Source organism: Crocuta crocuta, unplaced genomic scaffold (assembly GCF_008692635.1).
Source record: "Crocuta crocuta isolate KB4526 unplaced genomic scaffold, BGI_CrCroc_1.0 scaffold273, whole genome shotgun sequence".
Classification (NCBI taxonomy): domain Eukaryota; kingdom Metazoa; phylum Chordata; class Mammalia; order Carnivora; family Hyaenidae; genus Crocuta; species Crocuta crocuta.
The window spans coordinates 5,930,253-5,953,352 of NW_027529425.1; the positions used below are offsets into that span (position 1 = coordinate 5,930,253).

The 23,100-nt window shown below is 55.5% G+C and overlaps 3 protein-coding genes across 3 annotated transcripts in view; 1 reads left to right on the forward strand and 2 right to left on the reverse strand.

The window, feature by feature from the left end:
• The window catches only part of LOC144227251 (kinesin-like protein KIF19), a 30,183-nt gene extending 29,928 nt beyond the window's left edge, over positions 1 to 255 (reverse strand). The window contains exon 1 of the mRNA XM_077758849.1: positions 250 to 255. Within this exon, the coding sequence (XP_077614975.1) occupies positions 250 to 255 (6 nt within the window). The remainder of the gene's footprint in view (positions 1 to 249) is intronic.
• Positions 114 to 15,354, reverse strand: EIF3B (eukaryotic translation initiation factor 3 subunit B). The gene is made up of 17 exons (XM_077758774.1): positions 15,271 to 15,354; positions 14,908 to 14,965; positions 14,630 to 14,758; positions 13,959 to 14,116; positions 11,283 to 11,414; positions 11,132 to 11,198; positions 10,767 to 10,813; positions 9,685 to 9,895; positions 8,415 to 8,487; positions 7,551 to 7,673; positions 6,040 to 6,118; positions 5,238 to 5,376; positions 3,477 to 3,602; positions 2,926 to 3,003; positions 2,454 to 2,562; positions 2,050 to 2,165; positions 114 to 1,444 (listed from the first exon to the last, which is right to left on the reverse strand). The coding sequence occupies exons 2-16, from the start codon at positions 14,959 to 14,961 to the stop codon at positions 2,062 to 2,064; spliced, it is 1,629 nt and encodes a 542-aa protein (XP_077614900.1). The 5' UTR covers positions 14,962 to 14,965; positions 15,271 to 15,354; the 3' UTR covers positions 114 to 1,444; positions 2,050 to 2,061.
• Positions 15,355 to 21,340: 5,986 nt separating this feature from the next.
• The window catches only part of SNX8 (sorting nexin 8), a 69,006-nt gene continuing 67,246 nt past the window's right edge, over positions 21,341 to 23,100 (forward strand). The window contains exons 1-2 of the mRNA XM_077758850.1: positions 21,341 to 21,425; positions 21,628 to 21,813. Coding sequence (XP_077614976.1) covers positions 21,341 to 21,425; positions 21,628 to 21,813 — 271 coding nt within the window. The remainder of the gene's footprint in view (positions 21,426 to 21,627; positions 21,814 to 23,100) is intronic.

A 23,100-nucleotide genomic window follows, 5' to 3' on the forward strand; every position in this document is an offset into this window, starting at 1 on the left:
CCACCCTGACGCTCACCCCGAGGAGCCAGGGGGTGGAGGCCTCACCCGACAGGTCGGGACACGGCTCTCCCTGGGGGACTGTTTCTACAGCACGAGATATGAACAAGCACAAGTGTTTCCGAAATTCTTTTATTAACAAATCATGTAAAACAATTACAACTGCTGAGTTGGAAACAGTCCAAAGTAAATTTTTTGAAAGCTGTTAAAACTCTGTGAACACAATCAAAACATGAGCCTTTTCCTCCTTACCGTCATCAAAGTAAAAACCTAAGTCAAGAACGTTGAGATTGAAAGGGAGTGGAAGCCAGTAAGAAACACCAGACACTGTGTGCTGCTGGGTGTGACCAGGAACTGGGGAGAGCGCCAGGTGCCTCATCCAAACTTGGGGGGGGTGGGGTCCTAGGACTGGGGACAGGCGGCCCACACTCTCCTCCGGCACCGTGGCCCCAGCCGCCCGAGCAGCTTCTCCTCCAATCCCAATGTATCAGGCTCATGGGCACCACAGTGAGCCCATTCTGTGTGCTGCTTTTGAACCCAGGCTTCAAGCTCCCAGAGACGGGAAGGAAGAGGTGATGCGGCGGAGCTGACAAGGCACAGGTGGGCAGCGGACATCGCAAATACACAGGGGCTGAAATTACGTGGATTTGCTCACTCCCTTCTCAGGAGAGGAACCGAGTTAAATATTCAAAGAGAACCACATGATGGCGGCTAAAGTGACAACTCTCACGGACAACTTCAAACTTGTAAGACTCCAAGGAAAGGTCTAGAAGGATCTTTCCCAACAGATGAAACAAGCGTGGAAAACAAAAAATGCTGAAAAAACTTCTTCTGCACTGATCAGACCAGTGCTTTACTTTCCAGAGCTCAGCTGAGAAAACACAACCAAACCAGGAGGCGGAAGAGCTGCCCGAGGGGCCAGCAGCACCTCTGCCGCCGCCACAGGGGGACTGGGTACAGGCACCAAGTTCAAGGCCGCTATCTAAGTTCAAAGAGAGGAGAAAGACAGCGTTTTCATACAGGTTTGCTTTTATTTCCACGCTCAGCACGTTGTGAACCAAGCACAACCTGAATGGCGCGGGGACACTGGTGCGCGGCTCGCGTGTCTGGAACACAGCCACGCTGGCCCCCGCATTAGAGACAGGACGAATCACTGGAGGATGACCACTGGGCCCTGTCCCAGAAGGCAGGAACCTGCCTCCGCCGTGCACGAGTCTGAGTAACGAACACTGGTGGTGTGACCTTACAAACCCCAAACGAGAAAAGAGTAAAGCGGTGCCTTAAAATGCCCCCTGCTGCGGAGGCCAGGGGGGGGGCTAAAGGCACAGTGATGCGTGGGGACGGAGAACCGGGCGCACGGCCTGCAGCGAGAGAAAGCACAGGGAACATCCAGGTGTCGTGTGGGCTCTCTGCAGGACGACCTTGTTCCGGCACAGGCCGGGGGACGCTGTAAGAGGGGAGCTGGGTTTAGTCTCTGCCCAGGGCTTCCGCGACGGCATGCCTTGATGGGCAGAAGACATGGAGCACACAACCTCGGAGGGTGGAAGGGACCCCAGGTCAACTCTGGCCTGACACTGGGGTGATCACGAGCAGACGCCCAGGGGAGCGGCCTCAAGGGCGGAGAGCCTCGCCCGAGGGGCTACCCGGCCAGTGTCGGCTGCCCTGGACACAACGGCTCTTGAGTCCTTGCTCGCTTACCAAAGAAACCCGAGTGCGCTCCAGAGGCTCCCGCCTCAGACCAACAGGCCTGGCTCTGCTGGGCACACGGAGGCCTTCTCCCAGCAGGACTGCTGCCTGCCTCCCTCCTCTTCCCCAGCCCCACCCCCCACCCACAACCAGGGCACACATGAGGGGCGCGTCCCCTAAGTCCAGGGCTCAGGCCTTGCCGTGTTGAGGAAGAGCCTCAGACAGCCAGGGTATGCACTTGAGCCCTGCAGCTTCCACGCTGGGGCCACACTGGCCTGAGAACGTGAGCCTGGCTCTTTCCTCAGCAAAGGGACAACACAACAGGCGCTGCGGGACACGTCAGGGCATGGCTAGTCCCCATCTTACCACCTGCTCCCGTCACTCTGGGCTGCCCAGGGGGATGATCTCCTCGGTGACGAAAAACTCGATGGTCTCCTCCTCCCAGTCCTCCACGTTGCTGTCCAGTTCGTCCGTGTCCACACCTGTGTGAGGGAAGGGGGGTGACAAGCCACAGGGACACATGTCTGCACGCACAGGGAGGGTGACGTGTGCAGACATTGTGCACACACCCACGCTCGCCCGCTCCAGCCGAGCCCGGTGCGAGCACAGCAAGGCCCTCCATGGAGTGCTGTGCACGTGAACCTGTGGCCCCAGCAAACTCGGTTCCTTGACAAAAACACCAGACACTGAACTGGAAAACTCACTGAGGAGGAGAAAAACGTTTCAACAGACTCCAGCTCTTAAAAAACGTGTCTCCAGCTAATAGTTACCTCCTCGCAATTCTAGACGTTCGTTTTTCTGTTCCATATAGAGCTCCTGGGCCATTTTCCGGTATTTTCGGAAATCCTCCATCATGGTGCGTCTTCTCTCCACTAGTTCCTGTGTGTGAAGTTGGGGAAGTCACAAGGCTGACAGTCCCCTCACCATGATGATGGCTGTGGCTGGCAGTCACCCCCCACACCCTGGACAGGAACGTAGGGCGTGCCCTCCTCCTTTGCCTCACATGCACCTGGAAACACAGCCACCCAGATGCAGAGCAGGGTCCTGCCAGTCTGTGTGTGCGGGCAGTGAACCAGTCCCCCTCCCCAGACACTGCCGCCCCTGGGTTCTGATGCTGGCCCTTCAATGTACTCCCCCCACCCCCACACACTGCCACCCCTGGGACCCGCTGCTGGCCCTTCCAGGCTACAGACAGGCGGTGGCAGCCTGCGGCACTTCCCTCAGTCGTGGGACCAGGCTAACCTTCGAGGCCTTGGATTGGCTTAGACGATCCTTCTGTTCAAAGATCTTGGAGTATTTCTTCAGATCCTTTTTAATTTGCTGAGACCAAAACAAAGACAAGCCACTCAGGATTTGCACACTCTGAGCAAGAACCACGCATGCCATCTTCGAAGTGGCCAACAGGAAACGGCATCATCACAGATCACTAACACATGGCCGTCCACGAGCATGCACACCCCGGTCTGCAGGGGTCACGGGGGCGAGGCCCTGCCTCTCTCATGGTCGCTCCCCCCAGCTTTGCCATTTCTCTGTGACCATGTGGAGCCCCGACGTCCCCTCCCAGTCCTGCCAGCATGGCTCACCCGCCCCTGGCACCTGTTCATTCCCCTTCCAGCTTATGCCATCGTCCCAGAAGGGCACTGACGTGGCCAGGAATGGCCTGGAAACACACGTTTATGACTCTGAAACCATTCCTTCCCACTGGCTTCCCAGTGTTCCCGTAGTTCTCCTAAGGCACCCCACACCCCCACCAAAATGTTGCGTTCCCACTGCCCACCCGGCACCACCCCGACCTTGATCTGGTCTTGGCCCAGCAGCGTGGGGGGCCGGGGCCTCCAGAGCAGCTGACAGAAGCGGTCCTTGTTGTTCTTCTGCAGAAGGCGCCCTTGAAAGGTCCACAACCAGTAGGCGTTGTCCACCTGCAACAGGACACAGGCCACAACACCACTCACTGCCTGAGCCACAGTGAGACACGGGCGGTCTCAGCACCTGGACCCTCACAGCGCACCCCCCAAGTCAACCACCCCTCCGATGGCTGCCTGAGAGCCAACAACAGCAGTTTTGTGTCTGGGAGACAGCAGCGAATCAAGGATCTCTGCTTGCAGAGGGGGACACGGCCAGCAAACAGGACAGAAAGCCGCACGCGTCACAGAGCACAGCTCCCAGCACTATGGCAGCGCCACGCAGCCCTGGCCCCCTTACTGCTGCACGACGGACACACAGCAGGATGCACACTGACTAGGTCACTGAACACTGTTCAGCCCACCAACGGCTGTCTCCAGCAACACCTCCCCTGAGGAGGGAGCGGCTCCTGGAGCTGTGAACTGAGTGGTCCGGTCGCAGGCCATCTCTTCGGGAGAGCTGGGATCTGACAGGGCGGCCAACAGCCTCAAAGACTTTACCAAGGCCCAGGGTGGGCCCCACGCAGGCAGCACTCAGACAAACCTGGACGCACACGGAACGACCACTGTGCCGAGTTCAAAGGTCATTCTCAAGACAGCATCGTCAGTGATGTTTGTTAATCCTGAGCTCCTAGAACGTCGTCATTTTGTTAACGGAATCGCCCTGACTTGTCCCCTCAGGCTCCGTGTCCACCCAGGAGCTGGTTCAAGTCTCATTACTTCTACCAGTAAGAAACAGTAAATAGAACGGATGCTCAGCAGGGCCTCCCCCGCAGCTTATGGCTCAGGAGCAATGAGCTTGGAGCACTGATGCAGACACCCCAGCACGCAGACACCACTTAGAACGTGTTCTGTACGCAAGCTCAACCCACGGAGCACGGCGCTCCTCCAGTCCTTCAGGTTACGGAGTTTGGAGACTAAGACATGGGTTCCCTCACACACGTGTTCGTGTCCTCTAGGGAGGCCCAGAGCCCAGAACCCAGCCCAAGCAGTGCTCGCCCTGGCAGCCTACAAACCTGGACGGAACGGGGACCACACGCCAGGAACAGCTCTTGCCCACCCGACGCTCCCCTCTCAAACCTCCACCCTCCAGAAGAAGAGATGGATTCCCGTCTCGTGAGCGTTGTGCAAACAGCACAGGGTGGAATGGGGTGCCCATGGAAGAGGAAGCACGCTCCAGGCAGGGGAGGAGCACATGGGCCACTGGGGAGGCCGGCAGGGCTGCCTCTCTGAGGGTCTGGGGAGCTGGGCTCCTCTGATCCATGAGCCTCTTGAGGGTGGAAGAATGGTGCCGGGGAGGTGTGCACGGCTCGGTGCAGCCTCCCTCCCCCTCCACACCATAGAGGACGGCGTGGTTCAGAACTGCAGGGGGAAACCACCCACCCCGATTCTTGCTGCAAAGGGCTCCCAGGCTGCTGCGCCAGAGGAAGGCAGCCTGGGCTGGCTGCAACAAGCAGAAGACGCACGACTTGGGCAAGAGAAATGAAGGAGTGCCAGCCGGTCCCCGGCAAGGCCGCTGCCTTGGGGGCTCTGTGGCAGCGGCAGCCGGCAGGGCCCCAAAGAGCAGCTGGAGGATTAGCAGTGGGGCCACCCCGAGGAGACCCGGGAGGGGAGGAGGGCCCCACACTGCCCGGGCCACGCGGGGCCCCATACCTTGTGGCTCCACCAGGACACAGAGGTGACCACGTAGCGCCCGGTGGGGTCCCACTCCACGTCGGAGGCCATGTAGTGCTCGGCGATGTTCATGACTGTACAATCCGAGGTGTCGACAAAGGCCAAGGCACCGTTCATGCTGGGGAGACAGAGCGCACGGTCAGTCCGCGCGGGGAGCCTCATGTGCACGTGCCACTGTGGCGTCCCGCTGCCTGCAGGGTCCAGGGCAGGGCACAGGAGCCGTGGGCACGCCCACTTGCTGGCTGGCTGCTGAGGAGGAAGTAAGCCAGAAGCCGTCTCTCCAGAGTGTCACACACAGGGCACCTAGTATGCCCACCCGCCTTCACAGAAGACCCTGTCGGGGACCAAAGCTCTAAGAACACAGGAAGCACCTCCAACAGAGTTGGGAAACTGAACTAAGTGTATCCGGCTACCATGCTCCCATGGATGGCGGGGTGGCCAAGGACCGGGGGTGCTCAGGCTCCGAGCTCACACAGCCCTCCTGCAACAGGACAGGGTTTACGCCAGGCTCACTGCCCGGCTACCAAGATGGCTCGTTTAACCGTGAGGAAACGACAATGCTCACGCATCCAGGCCCGCCCCACACACACCTGTGGGGAATGGTTTACCCGGCCCAGCGTCCACCCAAGTGTGAGCACAATGGGATGGTCCTTTCACGCAGGACACTCGTTCCACCACGTTCTCAAGGAAACACCGTGGTGGTTGTGAACCTGGAGCATGGCCCGTGGGGCCCACAAGCATGAATCATGACATGCAGAGGCAGCCACCAGCAGGAACCCACCTCCGCAGGCCAGCCAACACGACGAACTGTCCCTGGGGGCTCCAGAAGATGGTATTTGCCTGCTGCTTATCAAACATTTCTGAAAGCAAAGAGAGTGCCTGTTAGAAGTCCCCGTGAAGACGCTGTAGCCGCAACGCAGCTGAGACAGGCAATGGGTCCATGCAGCCCTGGTGGGCAGACGTCCACCCCTGCATGCCACGCCTGTTTGCCCAAGAAAACATTTTGGAAAACCCATTGTTTGGGTATGTGTTCAAGTTAGGACCTACATTCCAAACATATAAGAAACGAGAAGATACCCTGAAGCTACGATACCATCTGTACTGACACCAACCTACTTTCCGGGAAACTGCAGACGACTCACCGTAAACACTGTTGCGGGGTCTCCACACAAGGGCGAGACCCCCCCCCCCTCCGAGGCAGAGAGACACCTGTGACCCAAAGAGGCCCAAGACTCATCCTTCCAGGGACTCAAACACCGTTTTGAACATTGGGGCCATCAATTCATTTGGAAGCCCAGCACCCTGACTGCTCACAATCCAGAAGAAGCCTGCAGAGGCCCTGGGGAGTGGACGACTACCGCTCAAGCTTCAGGCCGGGGTCTCTTCATTGGAGGTGAACCGCCTGGGGCCTGATCTCACCCTGCCGTGGATCCAAGGACGGGGGCCCAGCCGGGATAGGGAGACGTGAGAAGGGATACACCAGCCAACAAGCAGGACTCAGAGCAGAACAAAAGAGGAACAGTATACTGTAAGGTGTCCCTTAACAACCACACGTGTTAACAGAACGCACGTGATTATCCCAGCAATGACATGCGACCTTCCAAGGTGGGCGACACAGAGCATTCAGAGATGCACTTGGACGCTCGTTGTTTGCCAATGTACTTCCTACAAGAGACTGCGCAGATCTGGGAACCCATACTGGTCCCTACTTCCTCTTCCGTTGCAGGGAATTAATAACGCAGTTTTATGACCGCCACCAATCTACCCCAGGACGGCTCTACTGCGCCCACCACTGAGCTCAGAAGGTAAAAGCTGAGTTTGCCAAGTTCGCTCAGGATGCCCTCTGCACCTGGGCTGTGAGATGCTGGCCCCAGGTGCTGTCTATCCTGCGAGGAGGCTGTGCACCCGGGGCTCGGGGAGATGCAGCGCACCCTGCCCCACTGAGGGGCCAGGCCCTAGCTTGCCTCCCATGCAGGCGGAGCGGGGCAGGGGGAGAAACGGGACCCCCAGCCCAGAGACTCCTGTTGTGGCTGCAAGAGGGGGACCACCTCCACTCAGAAGCCCTCTTGTGAAGGCCAGGGCGGGAGGGAGGGCTCCCAGAGGCCGGTTCTTTGTGGGTGGGCAGCATATGAGGCCTGAGCTGCAGGGGCCCTCTGGGCCATCAGGGAAGCCCAAACGGCAGCTCTTGGCCAACCGAACAACCTCGCGTGAAGCAAGGACGGGGCTGTGTCCCCAGTGCATACCCATCCATCTGTCCAGTCTGTCTCTCTGCCAACGGGAGAGGCTACTTACTGATAAGTTCAATCTTCCCATTGCTCTTCACATGGTAGAAGGAGACAGATATCCGAGGGGCCTCCCCATGCAGCACAGCAAACTTACTCCCATTCGGCTCCCAGGCAAAGGCGATGATGGTTTCTGCGATCGGGACGAAGAGCAAGGCCCTAAGTCACGCGAGCCAACAGTGTCCCTGATGAAGTCACGTTCCCGCACAGGCCTCACCATCAGACCAGAGAAACACCCCAATCTTTATATCCACTAAGGGACCACACGACAGGCCTAAGGACGAGTGTGCGGGTGACTCATGGGGACCTTGGCCATGGAGTACCACCACCTTCCTAGATGCCCACTGCAGCGAGGCCAAAGCCCGACGTCCAGTGCATCCCACGGCCTCCCACCTGCTGGCACTCTCATGGGGGGAGGGGAGACCCCAGCATGGCAGGGTGGCCAGGCTGCACCTACGTTCCCACTGTGCTCCCCTCCCCTTTCTCCTCGACTCCCTAGCAAAACAGAGAACAAAAGTAGAACACAAAACCCGACAAAAGATGGGTGATGTTTCCTATCCAGAGGCGGAAACAGGAACGTGAATGGCTTTCACAGGCCCAGGAAAGAGCTCTAGACAAGGCAGAACCTGGGGCTGCCATGTGAAAACCCTCCCGCTGCTGGGCGCTCAAAGCGTCAATGAATGGCCATTCCCAGCGCAGCCTCTGAGCAGGAAATTGGCCGGGATGGATGTGAAGAGGGACCAGGGAGCGCTCTCGTGCAGCCGGACGGCACATGTCAGTCAGGGTCATGAGCACTCTGCCAGGCGGGGAGCGCCAAGGCCAGTGGCGGCAGTGCTCAAGGGCCGTTGGACTACAGAGAAACAACGGAACTTGCCTTTCATTTCCACCACGTCGACAGGTACCTGCTTTTCCCTCATTCGGAAAATTTCAAAATTTGTGACCACGCCCTATTCAGAAGAAAAAAAGGCAATGAAGTCACAAAAACTGAAAACTTGAGAAACGCTTAAATCAAGGACAAGTCAACCTGGCGACAGATGAAACGTACATAGCTGGGACAGGCACACGGACGTGTCAAGTGACTAAAAGCGCAACAGTCACGACAGTGCCGACGGAGGTGCGTGGGCACAGTCCGAAGGGGACAGCGGACACCCTCTCTGGTCCAGGCCCTACTTTGGAGAGCTGCCCTAGAGTCACCCCTGCACAGAGAGGGCCCTGCATGCATGAGGTCACACCCCTGCATGGAGAAAGCCCTGCACAGGCAGTCACTGCAGAACTCGCGCGGTGCCCCGGAGGGCCAACAGGGCAGGGCTGCACTGTTTGCGAACCCCGCCGGCACTGGCACGTGCCAGACCGGGACACTGCATTCTTCCTGGCATCTGGGAGGCGGACACAGCACAAGTGTCCCTCAGACAACGAACACAAGGAAGCACGGCTGCGTTCCTCGGCCCTGACCAGGGAGGAGGCACAGACACCAGTCACAGCCCGGATAGGCCTAGACATCGTGCTCATCAAGGGCCACAGCCACAAAGGCCACACGCAGCAGGACTTCGTTCCCAGCGAGTGTCCCAGCCTGGCAGATCCAGACAGAAAGAAGGCAGAGCAGCGGGCACAGGAGCGCACCGGGGTGGGCGGTGGTGCCGCGGGTGGATGAGGAGAATGCTCTCCACTTCAGACTGTGGCGATGGCCACACGAGTCTGAACATATTGAAAAGCCACTGAACTGTGCCATTTCGAGGGCGAGTGCTACAGTGCGGGGACCCCGTCTGTGGGATCTCTGGGGGAAAGCGGGAGAAACATTCCCGTTGGGGGGAAGAACTCATAAATGATGGGAACAAAGCCAATCAGGGCGCAGAACTGGGTCCAGCATGCTCCTCTCTGCGCTTGAGAAAGAAGCGGAGAGAGACACACCATCATCCCATCTCCCTGAGACGGCACTGCATCCCCGTGACCTGTAAACTGGGCCACCAGGTCGCCTGTGCCTCAGCGGCAAGGAGACACAAGCTCTAGCGAGGACTAACCACTGTCCGGAACTGGTGGGTCTAAAGGTGACCCGTGAGCTCGAATGGAGAGTCCGTCACCAGGCTTCGGGTGGGGGGCCTGCTTGGAGCTATAAAGAAAGGGTTCTGCTTGGGGCATCCACTCACCTGGGTACCTTTCGGGGTCCTGTCCACCTTCACGCACAAATAATCTCCATTTTTCTGCCAATGTAGCTTGCAATCCACCACATTGAAGAGGTTCCTGACCCTGATCTCCTGTCTGGTAGGAAGCTGCATCAAGGTCACTCTGGCCGGGATGTCTTTATCCTCAGGGACCCAAAACGCAATGATGTTACCGCCGGGAGACCAAGAGAAGTCTCTGCGGGATGAAGCAGAACAGCGTTGCCTGAGGACTGGCTGGCCACCAACAGCGAGGGAACGCGGCCCTGAGAGCTGGCCCCTGGCCACCTGGGGCTTCCCCACACTCGTTCCACCAGTGGGGAGAGGCGCTGGCGAGGGTCCCGGCCACCACGCAGCAGGTACCCCGAGCCCCCACACTCGTTCCACCAGTGGGGAGAGGCGCTGGCGAGGGTCCCGGCCACCATGCAGCAGGTGCCCCGAGCCCCGACTGGCCATCGCCTACCACATCCTGCTGCGGGACACGCAGGGGGCTGTGGCTGCCGGATGCTAAGCGGGAGAGCGATGTCCCCCACTGCGAGGCACTGTGAGGTCGGGCACCGGCACACATGATCCACCGGCTCAGGCGCACGGAGACTACTGTTACTGTTAACGTTCACGGGGAATCGATTCCTGCCTTAGTTTGCATTGTGAGCCACAACCATGCCCAAGAGCGTTGACGTCCACACTTCGGGCACTCCTCTGCAGACGGGCCGCCCCAGAGAGTGTGCACACACGTGCACACACGCATGTACAAACACGTCTCCGGGTGGCTCACCAAAGCCATCGAACCCGCTGCACAGACCACAGTGTGCACAGAAGCCTTTTCCAGCCCCCTCCCCCCGTCCTTCTTAAGGACTGTGGCCCTCATGGGGGGGTTTCCGGGCACAAGGAGGGAGTGTGGGCAGCGAGGCTCATCAGAGTTGTGGGCGCACTGATGAGCAGGCCTGTGGCGACAGGCAAGGGCCCACCGTGCCACCGTTATGTCTGGACCCGGCCCACACCACCTCCTGTGGCTGCGTGAGTGCGAAGGGGGAAGCCACTAACCCCCACTGGTAAGAACGGTCACTTACTTTATGCCAGAGATCTTCAAGCTCTTCTTGTCCAGAAGACCCATGGACTACGGAGAAGCGAGGGTTACAAGTCAGGCCGTGGTCCCCGTAACACAAGCACATTTTCACAGCAAGCAAACGAGAGGTTCTGGAATGAGTCTGAAGCCCAGTAGGGGGCATGTAACACAACAATTCGCCGATAGCGGGGATTCTGTTGACTCCTGTCCCAGACTCCTGGCAGCACAGCGGGGAGGCCCCCGGGGACAGGAAGGGACAGATGCTCCAGTCTTACCCCCTTCTGCACACGTATCGCTTCTCCTCCCTCCTAGCCCCTGCCCCCAAGCTCCCAACAGGCAGGCTGCCTCTCGGGAAATTGTGCCACTTACGGGAGTTTCATAGATACTAAGCGTGTCAAGTGTCATTCTGGCAAAGAATTTACCATCGTGGCTCCACCTAAAAAGGAGAACACAAGTGCCAGCCTCTGTTGTGAGGAAAGGCCACAACAAGATCACCACTGACCACCCCTCGTTTACTCACTTAAAAATAGGCCAATGGGCTGAGCTTTCACAGTGAAAGCCCCTCTTCTTCTGCCCAGTCAGGATGTCCCAGATGATGATGGCTTGAGGATCGTCCTGAGTGTCCATCAGGGGGCTGAAAGTCACCAGGTACCTGTAATGGAGCAGACACCGCTTACAACCCTGGCCACTGTCCCCGAGCCCGTGCTGAGGGCAGAGCCTCCTCAGCTCCAGGCAGCTCGAGGTACTGTTGAGGATTCCAGAACACGCAGACAGGACTCACACCCATGGCACTCTCCCCCAACTCCGGCTCCCTGGCAATGCTCTCCCACCAGGAAAGCCACCTCTAGCCTCCAAGGCGGGAGGCGAGTGGTCACTCCTGGACCAGGGCATGTGCTTCCCCACAGAATTGGGACAAGAGAGGACCCGACAGGCCTCAAAGTGAGGTGTGCGTGTGCTCCAAGGCAGGGGTGCACCATCTACCCGCTCCGCCCACATGCGGCCAGGACAGAGGTGGGGACTGCGCAGCCGGTCACATGCATCCCACAGCAACATCCACCTACCACCACTCCTGCACCCGGGCTTCTCACTCCCCCACCCGCTGGCTTGTCTACACCTGGGTCACCGACTTGCCCTGCTCACATAGTGCACCACCTAAGTCACATGGCTCCCTTGGAACGGCTACAGGAAAGGTCGAAACACACTCGGTGAGGAGGAACAGGAGGCAGGCACGCCCAGGAGAGCAGGTGGGGCTCCTGGCACTGACGCTCTGGACTAAAAACTGGGGCTGCAGGCACCGCCTGCAAGTCATGAAATTCGCTATGCAGACCCGCTCCGTACGCCCCCACATGTGAGGCCATCACACTTAGTACAATGGCCAATTCAGGCGTCCCCGAGAAACACACCCTCCACATGCACCTGCAGGGCTGAGGCACACACTCCTGGACCCGTGGCAGGTGTCACACCTTAGGCTCTCTGCAGAGTGCCATGCAAGGGTGCAACGATAAGTAGGGGACGCTCCAGGTCCAGTCCTCAAGCAGACAGAGATCTGTATGCACATTAACTACAACCGGATACGGGAAGACCAGAACACGGGTGGAATCAGCTGCCGATCCGGGCAGCTGCTCTGTTCACGCGCCACGGGAGGGGTCCCGCGTGGGTCTGTGTGAACGTACCGCGGCCACAACGACAGACCTCGCGTGTTTTGTTCCCAACGGATGCAAAGTGGTTGTGCATCGTGAGTCCTCCAAGAATACGCTCTACAAAACCTACTTTACTAGATGTAAGAAAGGCCTATTGCAGAGAACTTACACTTTACAGGAAACACGGGAGCGGAGGGGACCAGTTATGTGGTGGCTGGAGCGGGCCAGGAGACAAACCCAGCCGGCTCCATCTCCCTCATGGGCCACCATCAAAGCACAGCCCAGGGAGGGCGGGTGACATAGGGCAACGGGCTGGGGCAACAGGAGGGCTCCACACATAAGCCCGGGACCCAGGTTTGAACAAGTAGCTCCAAACGACAGTGACGAGGGGAGACCAACATGGAAAGCGCAGAATGGAGGGCACCCGAAGATGTCAGGCTAAGGTCGCTGCTGCCGCGATTACCGGGGAAGAACGCCTTTACCTGGATTGATGCACTTCCACAGACCGCCGGCATTTGTTCATGACACTCACAGTATTTTTTTTTTAAATTTTTTAAACTGTTTTTAAAAATTCTTTTTAACGTTTTATATATTTCTGAGATAGAGAGATAGAGACCGCGTGAGCAGGGGAGGGTCAGAGAGAGGGAGATATAGAATCTGAAACAGGCTCCAGGCTCTGAGCTGGCTGTCAGCAGAGCCCAATGTGGGGCTCGAACCCACAAACCGTGAGATCATGACCTGAGCCGAAGTCAGACGGTCCATAAAGTTTTTTTTAAAGTTTATTTTGAAAGAGAGAAAGAGAGCCTGCATGAGTCGGTGGTAGAGGGGCAGAGAGAGGTAGAGAGAGAGAATCTCAAGCACAGGGCCTGACGCAGGGCTCGAACTCAGGAACCGTGAGATCGTGACCTGAACTGAAATCCAGAGAGGGACGCTCAACCGACTGAGCCGAACAGGCTTCCCCGTAGTGAAAATGTATTTGAAACAAATACAGCAAAGTAAGAAATCATTAAAGCTAAGGAATTACCACAGGGATGCTACTGACGTTCTCACTTCATGTTTTCCATGTATGAGAAAAACGTTCTACCAAAAACACTGAGAAGCAAAGCAGGTGACACAGAGCCACGTCTCAGGAGCCCTGGGACACCAGGGGTGGTCGTGAACCCACAATGCACTCCGACCACATGGTACGAGAGGCCTCTTACGTTACTTGAAGAAATTGGAACAAGGTAGGACTTCGGTAAAAGTAGAGGAACGCATTTCCTGAAGGTCGTGGCGCCCCTGGGGACACTTAACTAAGAGAACTCCCTACCCCTTAGCGAGGGACACATCAACTCGCTCCCGGGGCTGGGGAGAAAGGGCTGCTGTGCCCACATGCAGAAATGACCAAGCGGCCACAACCAAAGGCCACCCGGGAAATGCCAGCCAACAGTCTACAAGGGCCCATCCTGTCCTTGCCGCAACACTCCCACCAGGCTTGGGACCGCCACAAGGTTGGTTTCACACAATTTGCAGAGGCCCGAAGCCAGAGCAGACCACCGCCCGCCCCAACCGCTTACCTTTCGCAGGGCGAGAAGTCAATGAGCTGAACGCCCTGGTGGCTGAACCTCTGGATCTGCTTGAATTTCTCTCCCCCCCAGAGAGCAATGCCTCTCTGGTGAAAGGTAGCCAGGTAGGTGCCCTTGGGAGACCAGCGCACGTAGGTCTCCGTCCATCTCTGCAGGAAAAGTCGGGGCCCGTGTTACCACCACCATGAGGACGACGCAGAGCCTCCCGCTCCGATGAGGATTCACTCCTCAACCTTGACTGAGAGACACGAGACGCCCGCTCACATCTTGGAGTTTCTTTCAAAACCAGAAGAGCAAGGGGCGCCTGGGTGGCTCAGTCAGTTGGGCGTCCGACTTCGGCTCAGGTCATGATCTCACGGTTCGTGGGTTCAAGCCCCGTGTCGGGCTCTGTGCTGACAGCTAGCTCAGAACCTGGAGACTGTTTCAGATTCTTTGTCTCCCTCTCTCTCTGACCCTCCCCTGCTCACACTATCTCTCTCTCTCTCTCAGAAATAAATAAAACATTAAAAAAAATTTAAAAAACAACAACAACAACAAAAAGCAGAAGAGCAAATGATGTTGCGGAGAGGGGCAACCCGGAAGGAGAGGGCGCTCAACCACAATGGCCCCAGCTGCCTGTTAAGGAAACACAGAGGGAGGCCCCGCGGGGCGGCTCCACTCACCGCTCTCTCCTCGATGGAGACAGGGTCCTTCACGTCGTTCCAGAATATGGAAGTACGGTCTCCACTCTCGAAAATGACGCTGTACTGATCCCTGCACTCTGCCTCCTCGAGCCAGTAACGCAGGTTCCCCTAGAGAAAGAGCCCAAGGCAAGGGACAGAATAGGTCTCATGGGCTACAATCGAAGCTGCATTCCTGACCCGCGCTCCCGGAAGCAGCCCCGACCCGAGCTCATGGCTGCCCCTGCTTCTCTCAACCATGGGGGAGTATACCCACGTACCAAGTCCTTGAAAGGCTGTTTCTCTGGAATATCCCATTCGTCGCTGATCGTCATATACCTGGAACAGAGAAGCCGCTCTTCAGGAACATGCAGAAGGACCACAGGGGTGAGGGGACAGGGTGGCGGTCCCCATGGGTGGCTCTCAGCTGCAGGCAGTGTGTACTGCCCTCCCCTCTCCTCCCCCTCTGATCCATGATAGTAGGGGTAGAGGTGGGAGGAGGCTAGGGAACAAGGGGCGAGGGGTGCTACTGGCCAGAAGCGTCAGGGGTCAGGATGTGCCCGCAGAACAGAGCTCCCCGAAAAGGCCAGCAGCACCGCCCCAGACACCCTGAGCCACTTGAGCCCATGCGAGCCGGGACTTACTTGTCAAAGTCAGTGAAGAGATTGACCCTGAACGTGTGCTGCTTGTCCAGCTTGTAGCCGTCCGCATTTTTCACAGCGTCCAAGGCATGGGCAGGGGAGGCGTACTCCAGGAACGTATACCTGAATCAGGACACAACACCTCATAGGGCGCAGACTGCAGGACCGGGCAGGCCGTGCTCCACACCCCCAGGCCCGTCCAGCCGACCAGCAAACGCCAGCAAGGCCTATGGCCCATCTGCTGCCACGTCCCCGAGGGTCGAGCTGCCAGCAGAATGGTTCCCAAAACGCAAATGAAATCCTAACAGAAGATCCAAAGTCTCTAATGCCACAATCACAAATTAGAGAATTAATCAAAATGCTCACTAGCTTGACGGTGGAAAGGGCTTCATGAAAGTACACGTGTCAGAACTTGTGACTGTGATGCACTCTGAGACTACACAAGTCTACTGTGTATCAACTTTCTCAATAAAGCAGTGAGAAATCTAAGAACATGATTAGTCTGACACGGTGTGTTAACAGCAAAATTATAAAGACTTCCAGAAAATGCTTTGTGCTGGTCAAACAGGTTATCTCTCCACCTAGTTTCCAAAACAGACAGCAGAAGGAGCATTACCCACATTTGGTAGTTTCTTAAAAAAAATATTTTTCTTTAAAACTATCCAAGATAAGGGCGCCTGGTGGGCGTAGTTGGTTTAGCATCCAATCAGCTCAGGTCATGATCTCTCAGTTTGTAGGTTCCATCCCCGCGTCGGGCTCTGTGCTGACAGCTCAGAGCCTGGAGCTGCTTTGGATTCTGTGTCTCCCTCTCTCTCTGCCCCTGCCCCACTCATGCTTTGTCTCTCTCTCTCAAAAATAAAAACATTAAAAAGATTTTTTAAACTATCCAAGATTTACAAAACAAATAAAATGAAAGCTATTCAAAATAATTTCAAAACTACCTGAATTAAAAAAACATAACATTATCTTCTCTTCTGGTTCCTGTCTGTCCTGTAAGATTCTCCAAGACCAGTATCACGTGAAATTTTAATGGAGAAAATCTGACAAGAAAGGTTTTCCTGTGTCAGAAAACCTTTTGCTGAATTTGAAAAGCAAACTCCAGGACACATACCTTATGCTACCATTTTTAAAAGACGCACTATTTTAAGCAACAGTTGAAAAAAAGTTGCTAATTAAGCAGTGACCCAACACTTTCACTTAGACCGGTTAGCAGTAACCCCATCTCAGAGATGTTAAGATGCGAAAGAAGAAAAGCTCATCTCAGAATCAACAGCGCACCCTATGCAAAGTCCTCCTGGAACCCAGCCTCTCATCTGCTGGGCCCTTCGGCCAGGACGGATCATGCCAGTTTTTGTCCCGATGGCAGAAGACGTAAATCTCAGCTCTGACCTTTAACAATTTTTTTTAAATAAAAATTTTTAAATGTTTTAATTTTTGAGAAAGAGACAGAGCACGAATGGGGGAGCAGCAGAGAGCGAGACACACACAGAATCTGAAGCAGGCTCTGGGCTCTGAGCTGAGCACAAAGCCTGATGCGAGGCTTGAACTCATGAATGGCAAGATCATGAACTAAGGTGAAGTTCGCCACTTAATGGACTGGGCCACCCAAGCGCTCCTAATTTTTATTTAGTTTGAGAGAGGAAAGAGAGGGAGACAGAGCAAATGGGAGAGGAGCAGAGAGAGAGGAGAGAGAATCCCAAGCAGGTTCCACAATGTCAGCAGAGAGCCTCATGCGAGCCTCGAACTCACAAAACATCAGATTGTGACCTGAGCTAAAACCAAGAGTTGGATGCTTAACCCACCGAGACACCCAGGTGCGCCCACCACCCGCCCTAAGCTCCAATTCCTTAAGAATTTAGCAGACAACCCCTAATACCCAAATTTAAGAGCCATGTGGACTTGAAGCCGAGGGTGGCTGGGGCAGAATAGTGGGTGAGGCGGGCACCTCTGTGTCCACAGCGACTCCTATATGGCCTAACGGCCACCACAGGGCGCCAGGAACCAAGACCATGGGGAACACCACTCACCCTTTTGTCTTTCCATCTTCCTCTGGATAAAAATCATTTGTGATTTTCCCAAACTTGGAAAAGATTTTATGGATGACGTTTTTGAGCTTCTCCAGGCGGTCGGGCCCCACCTGAGGAACGTTGTCAACCACGATCACTGAGTCGATCCCGTCCGCCTCCTGCGGCCGCTCCTTGAGAATGTCCCCCAGCAGCTCTGTATGGACGCAAGATGGACCAGTGACTTCTTTCTGACCACGCAGAATGTTAACACGCTAGTTTAACACATTGAACAGTTTCCCAGTAAGTGAAAAATGAGTCATCTGAACGGTTCCACTGTGAAGAAAAGAAATCCCGGCCCTGGGTTGACTCAAAATTTAAACTTGAGAACATTAGGATGAGTTTAACTCTTCCCGTTTTCCTTGCTGATATGTCCATTCATTTCTGGAATCAAGGGAAGATTGTAAATCAACGTTTTAAAGCCCTGCAGCATACAGAATGCCATGCAGAGCTGGCCTCTCTTCAGGAGAGCGAGCCCTCCCCAGCCCACCACCAGCGCACACCCACCAGCAGGCACTTTCTCCATGTCAAGTTGAAGACAAAGCACACAACTCGCACCCAGTACTCGACGTCAAATCGCTGCGCAGGCTGGGAGGCTAGAGAACCCACACGCTGGGGAAAGCAAACAGCGACGCCTCTTACAAGGGACAGCGTCCCCTCACAGGGCGCGGGGGAGACGCCAGCCGCTCAGGTACTAAGTCAGTGAGTGCTGAGGACTGTGCACAGCACCCAACACACAGAGTGTGTTAGCCATTATTTTCTTAACTAGACTCAGAAACTGGAAACGTATTACGTTCCTGTCGCCTGTTTTTAAAATTAAGGTCACAAAACCCAAACCGTAAGCACTCAGACGTGTTAGAATTGCTTTATTTCCATAAGGTGGCCGGCTAGGTTATGAGAAAGAGGACAGGTGTCAAGGGCCAGGAAAAAGACGTGTCCGGGGAGTGGGCGCAGGGACAGCAGGCTGGGCAGGAGACAAGGCCAGCTGGGCGCCACCCGCCACTGTCCTGCCTGCGGGCGGAGGTCTTCTGACCATGAAGGCCCAGAGCCAATAAAATGCCCGACCAGCTGCTGGAGGTATGCGTTCAGGGGTCAAACGGAGCATCAGATGAGGCCTTTGCCACGTAAGCTCTGCACAGACCCTAAACCCACTTAGGCAGCCGGTGAAGAAAGCTGTAGTTTCCGGTGCTGGCGGCACCGGGAGCTATAGCAGAGCAAAGCTGCCGTCCAAGCACGGGTCGGATGAAGCTACAGCAGCAAAGCCAGCCCGAAGGACCTCCCCTCGTGTCTCCCTGTGCCCTGGAACCCAATTATTTCTGTTCTGAATTCTCCTCTTAATTTCAATATGCTGAAAAAGATACATGTCCAAAAATATCCTTTACTGCCATTTCGTTCTCAAAACTTAATACGAATGTTTCTGCACTGTCATACTGGAAATTTTCCATAATAAAAAACAATTACAGAAGTTTTTCAAAAAGGAAAAAAGCCCCTTAGTTTAAAAGCAAGCCTGTTATAAACGAGCTCTGGTTTCAACACTTTCATGGATCATGTAGACAGTGTTACTCTAAAAGAAGAACTGCCTCTTATTTTCAAGGAGGAAAAGTGGAGACCGAGAGAAAACAGATGGGAAGAGGCGGATCGCAGTCACTGCGGTGGGAGGCACCTTCCCAAGGGAGGCTGCGTCAGCTCCCTGGGTCGCTGTTAAAGTTCTTACCGTACAATTACACGTGGCCTGTTTAGCCAGATCTGATTTTACAAGGTTTACAATAAAAAGCTCAGCTTTACACACACTGTGGACTCCTTCCCTCAATCATTAAGCGTCTCATTTATAGGAAGTGCCCACAGACAGGAAGGGAATAAACATGGCAACGACACGCTGAGGAGACCCCTTTCCTTCATCACCCCCAGTGCCCACGTCTACTCACTCTTGCCATACAGATTCCCAGCCTGGCTCCAGGAGAAAGAGACTGCAATTCTCAAAACTAAACACCAAGCCTAAAGGTAAGCATGACTTAGTGGCCCGGAGTGAGACCCATAACGTACTGTCTGGCAAGCACCAGCAGCGGCTGCATGTCCGAGTCCCTGTGCGGCAGGCTAATCCCTCGGCCTGGAGTCAGGACAGCCTGGCTGTGGCTTCCAGCACCTCCATGAGGGCTCTTCCTGGAGACCCGTCCATTTTCACCTTGTGCACCTCACTGACCCCACGGGGCAGTTGTCTCACTAACCACGAAATGCGCACTTGGACTACTGACCACAACAGGTGGTTGCAGAAAGTCGGGGGGCAGTGTGCTTGGGCGCAGCTCCCTAGGACCAGGGGCCTCACAGGCCCCTCTGGGCAGTCTCAGGACCCCAAGGGCCCCCAGAGGCTCTCTGGGCAGGCACCTGGCCTGGCTAGCGCATGCTCCCATTAGTCCTGCCACATAGCCGAACTCTGGAAATGGTCCACACGGTAGAAATCCCGTGCGAAGTGCATGTGCTCAACGCTTTTTTAAAAAAATCAACTGCAGAGTCAACACTCAGGGGCTCAAAATGAGCTTTTGAACCGAAACTTAGATTATAAAATAAAACTCAGGGCAATGGAAACGAATGCTGGCCCCAGAAGGAGAGGCTGGTGGGGTCCCGGCAACACTGTCCCCTTGTACATTACCAGCGACCTCCCCCACGTGTAGGGGGCACATTTCCCCACAGGTCAGGGACTTCCGCTGGCTCAGCGGCCCAAGTATTCACTGGTCCGTGTAGCCTTTTCTGCTGTTCAAGCTAAGATGTCTCTTAAGAAACAAAGCATAAGGATAATGACGACAACAGGTGGCTCTTTAACATTAGGTTTAAGTTAAAATAAATATTGTTGGTTCCCTAAGTTTTTTTCTTCATTTTACCAGAAATTCTTTGATTCTGACTCAACCTCCGTGAGATCAGACGCAAGATCTCAAACAAAACAAAAAAACCTTAACACGACAACATCTAATTTTCTTGGTGTGTCCTGAGCTACCTCCTTGGTGTTGTTTTTCCGATTCTACCATAATGCACAGGAGTCCAGTGATGTGCTGGGAGCTCCGACAGTTCACATGGCTAAAAACAGAACATAAACAAATGGGATTAGGCACTACAAAGATCACTCCAGGAGACAGCTCTCAGGGAAGAAGCAGAAATACCCGCAGATGGAATCAAGGTAAGAAGAAAAACAAAGTTACAACGACTGACACTAAACCCCAAAAATATGATGCGCCAGCACAAGGACAGCGATCTGCCTACAGACTCAAGAGGAGAGAGAATCAAACAGGAACCTGCTTGAGTCCGCTTGCCAGTCCTACGAGGCTCTCTGGAGGCAGCAGCTTCTGTAGAGCGGGGGCAAAGGAACCTAACTCTGTCACAAACTGTTTTAAGGGACAGCATCGCATCAACCCCAAAAAGCGTCCCCATGAGTTCCGGGTCAGGCCTTTGACAGGCATGGCTCATCACTCGGGGCACCCAGACCTGCAGACGAGGAACTGTCACCAGAGATAGTGCGACACGTGCACTGCCATGCTTGGCTCGACCCTAATTGCCACACATGGCCATGGCTTCTGCTTGCGAGCTGTCCACCATCACCACCTCCAAAATCCAGGTTCTAGTGCAAGTGAGCGGCTCCCAAGCGGTCTCCAGTCTCCACCTGGCCCCCTGCCCCGCCCCACTCTGAATGGAGAACACACGTAAGGAGATCCAAACGCTCCTAGAAACCCTTCCCTAGGCCGGGTCTATAGCGGGGACGCGGGGACGCCACCGCCGCTGCCTCCCGGGCCACCTCACCTTCCTCGCTCACATCGTCCACGAAGTCCTCGGGGTCGCTGAAGGAGGGCTCGTCCGCGCCACCATCCTCCCCGCCCGCCCCCTCGGGCCGGGCCGCGGCCGACNTACCGCGGGCCGCCCCACAGAGCTCGGGGAGGGGGGCTGTCCACGCCCTGAAGCTCGCAGCTGCCCGGAGGCGGCCGGGGGCCGCAAGTGTTTCCACCGGGGACCACGACAGGGCGCCCATGACAAGCATTTGCTTGAGGCGCCGCACCACGGCTGCTGGGCTCAAGCAAACAACTCACCGGGAGCCCCTTAACACCCCCGCCTGTGGGACCGTATGGTCCCGTCCAACATGGCAGCCACTCCCTTCCTTCTCCCGTCGGGCGTTGCGCTGAAGGACTAAACTATCTGCGACGCCGCGGGGAGGCACAAGGAGGCGGCTTATTCACTGAAACGGAACACATAACTCAGAAGTATATACTAGAATACACTACGAGTTCAACAAGCTATCTTGGTTGTGATGTCTTAGGCTTCCACCAGACAAACAGCTTCGCTTGCATTAATAAGTTAGGCCCCTCTCCGTGTCGACTTTTAGAATCTTCTACTGACTGGGCAAAAGAATGGACGATTCCAAAATATAAAAGGAACTCCTGGCGACCTAGAGGTGGCCAGCACTCCTGGAAAGACGACTGCCTGGCGCGATTCCAAAATGATGGTGAGTTGCTTTAATCACTTACGCCCAAGCCAACGGCGCCGACGGCGGTAATTCCGCCTTCCCCCATTCGGAGGGGCACCGTGGTTCGGCCCGCGGAGGCCTCCGCCCTCAGAGGCGCGAGCGCGGGGATGGGGGGGTTGGCAGTGAGTGGGCGGGGCCTGCCGACGTGGGGCGGGGTCTGCCGCTGCTGGGCGGGGCCGGCCCAGCAGGTGTGGCGGGTCTCATGTGAGATGAGAGTGTGCTGCACCGTCGTGTTTNTAAAGCGGTCAGAGCGCTCCATTAGAAGTCAGGTGTCTTTTCCCTCAGTCAAAGAACACAGGGGCTTTTGTTTGTTTGCTTGTTTGTTTGTTTGCTTGTTTGTTTAACAGAAGGTTCTTTGGTTGCCTGACATTGGGTTTGAATCTTCGCCTTCCTATTTTCAGCTGAGTGGCCTGTCTGCCTCAGGTTCCCCATCTGTGCTGGCTGACAGGTTTCCCCTGGAGGTCAGAGTTCGCCTCATGCATCTGCAGTTTTCAGACGTCCTTGGGTTCTGCCAGCCCCTTTCCTGTAGAAGTGCTGAAGGTGACAGATCCATGAACAAGGAAGCAGAAATTCGCAGAACAGCTTGAAAACAGCTGGCCTCAGTGTGGTGGTTACACGTTTCTCAGGGAAGGTTTCTGGGGCACGTGTGTGTGGCCAGGAGCGCCTGGATAGTCTTACTTACTGCTTCCACCTGAAGGGCCTTGTTATGTGTGGTTTTTTTTCATTTTTCTTAATGTATATATTTTTAAGTTTATTTACGGATGTAATCTCTATGCCCAATGTGGGGCTTGAACTCAGAACCCTGATATCAAGAGTCACCTGCTCTTCGGACTGAGCCAGCCAGGCGTCCTGAGCCTTGTGATGTCTTTTAATACAGGTAACATGAATGTACTCCCCGTGCAAAACAACCTATGTTTATTTTCCAAAGATATATCTCCATTTTGTAGAGAGCGTCCCCCAGACCACCCACTGTTCCACCGGCCATGAGGGTCTGAAGTTCCGAGTGTGTCAGGGGCCTGAGTGGCCTGCGCTCTGTTGGGGGGACAGTGGTTGGTAAAGAATGCAAGAACCTTTTAATGTTTACTTATTTTTGAGGGCGGGGGGGGAGGGGCAACAGGAAGGGGACAGGATCCGAAGTGGGCTTCGTGCTGACAGCAGAGAGCCCGATGCAGGGCTCGAACTCGTGAACCACAAGATCATGACCTGAGCCCAAGTCGGATGCTCAACTGATTCTGACTGAGCCACAGAGGTGCCCCAAGAATGCAT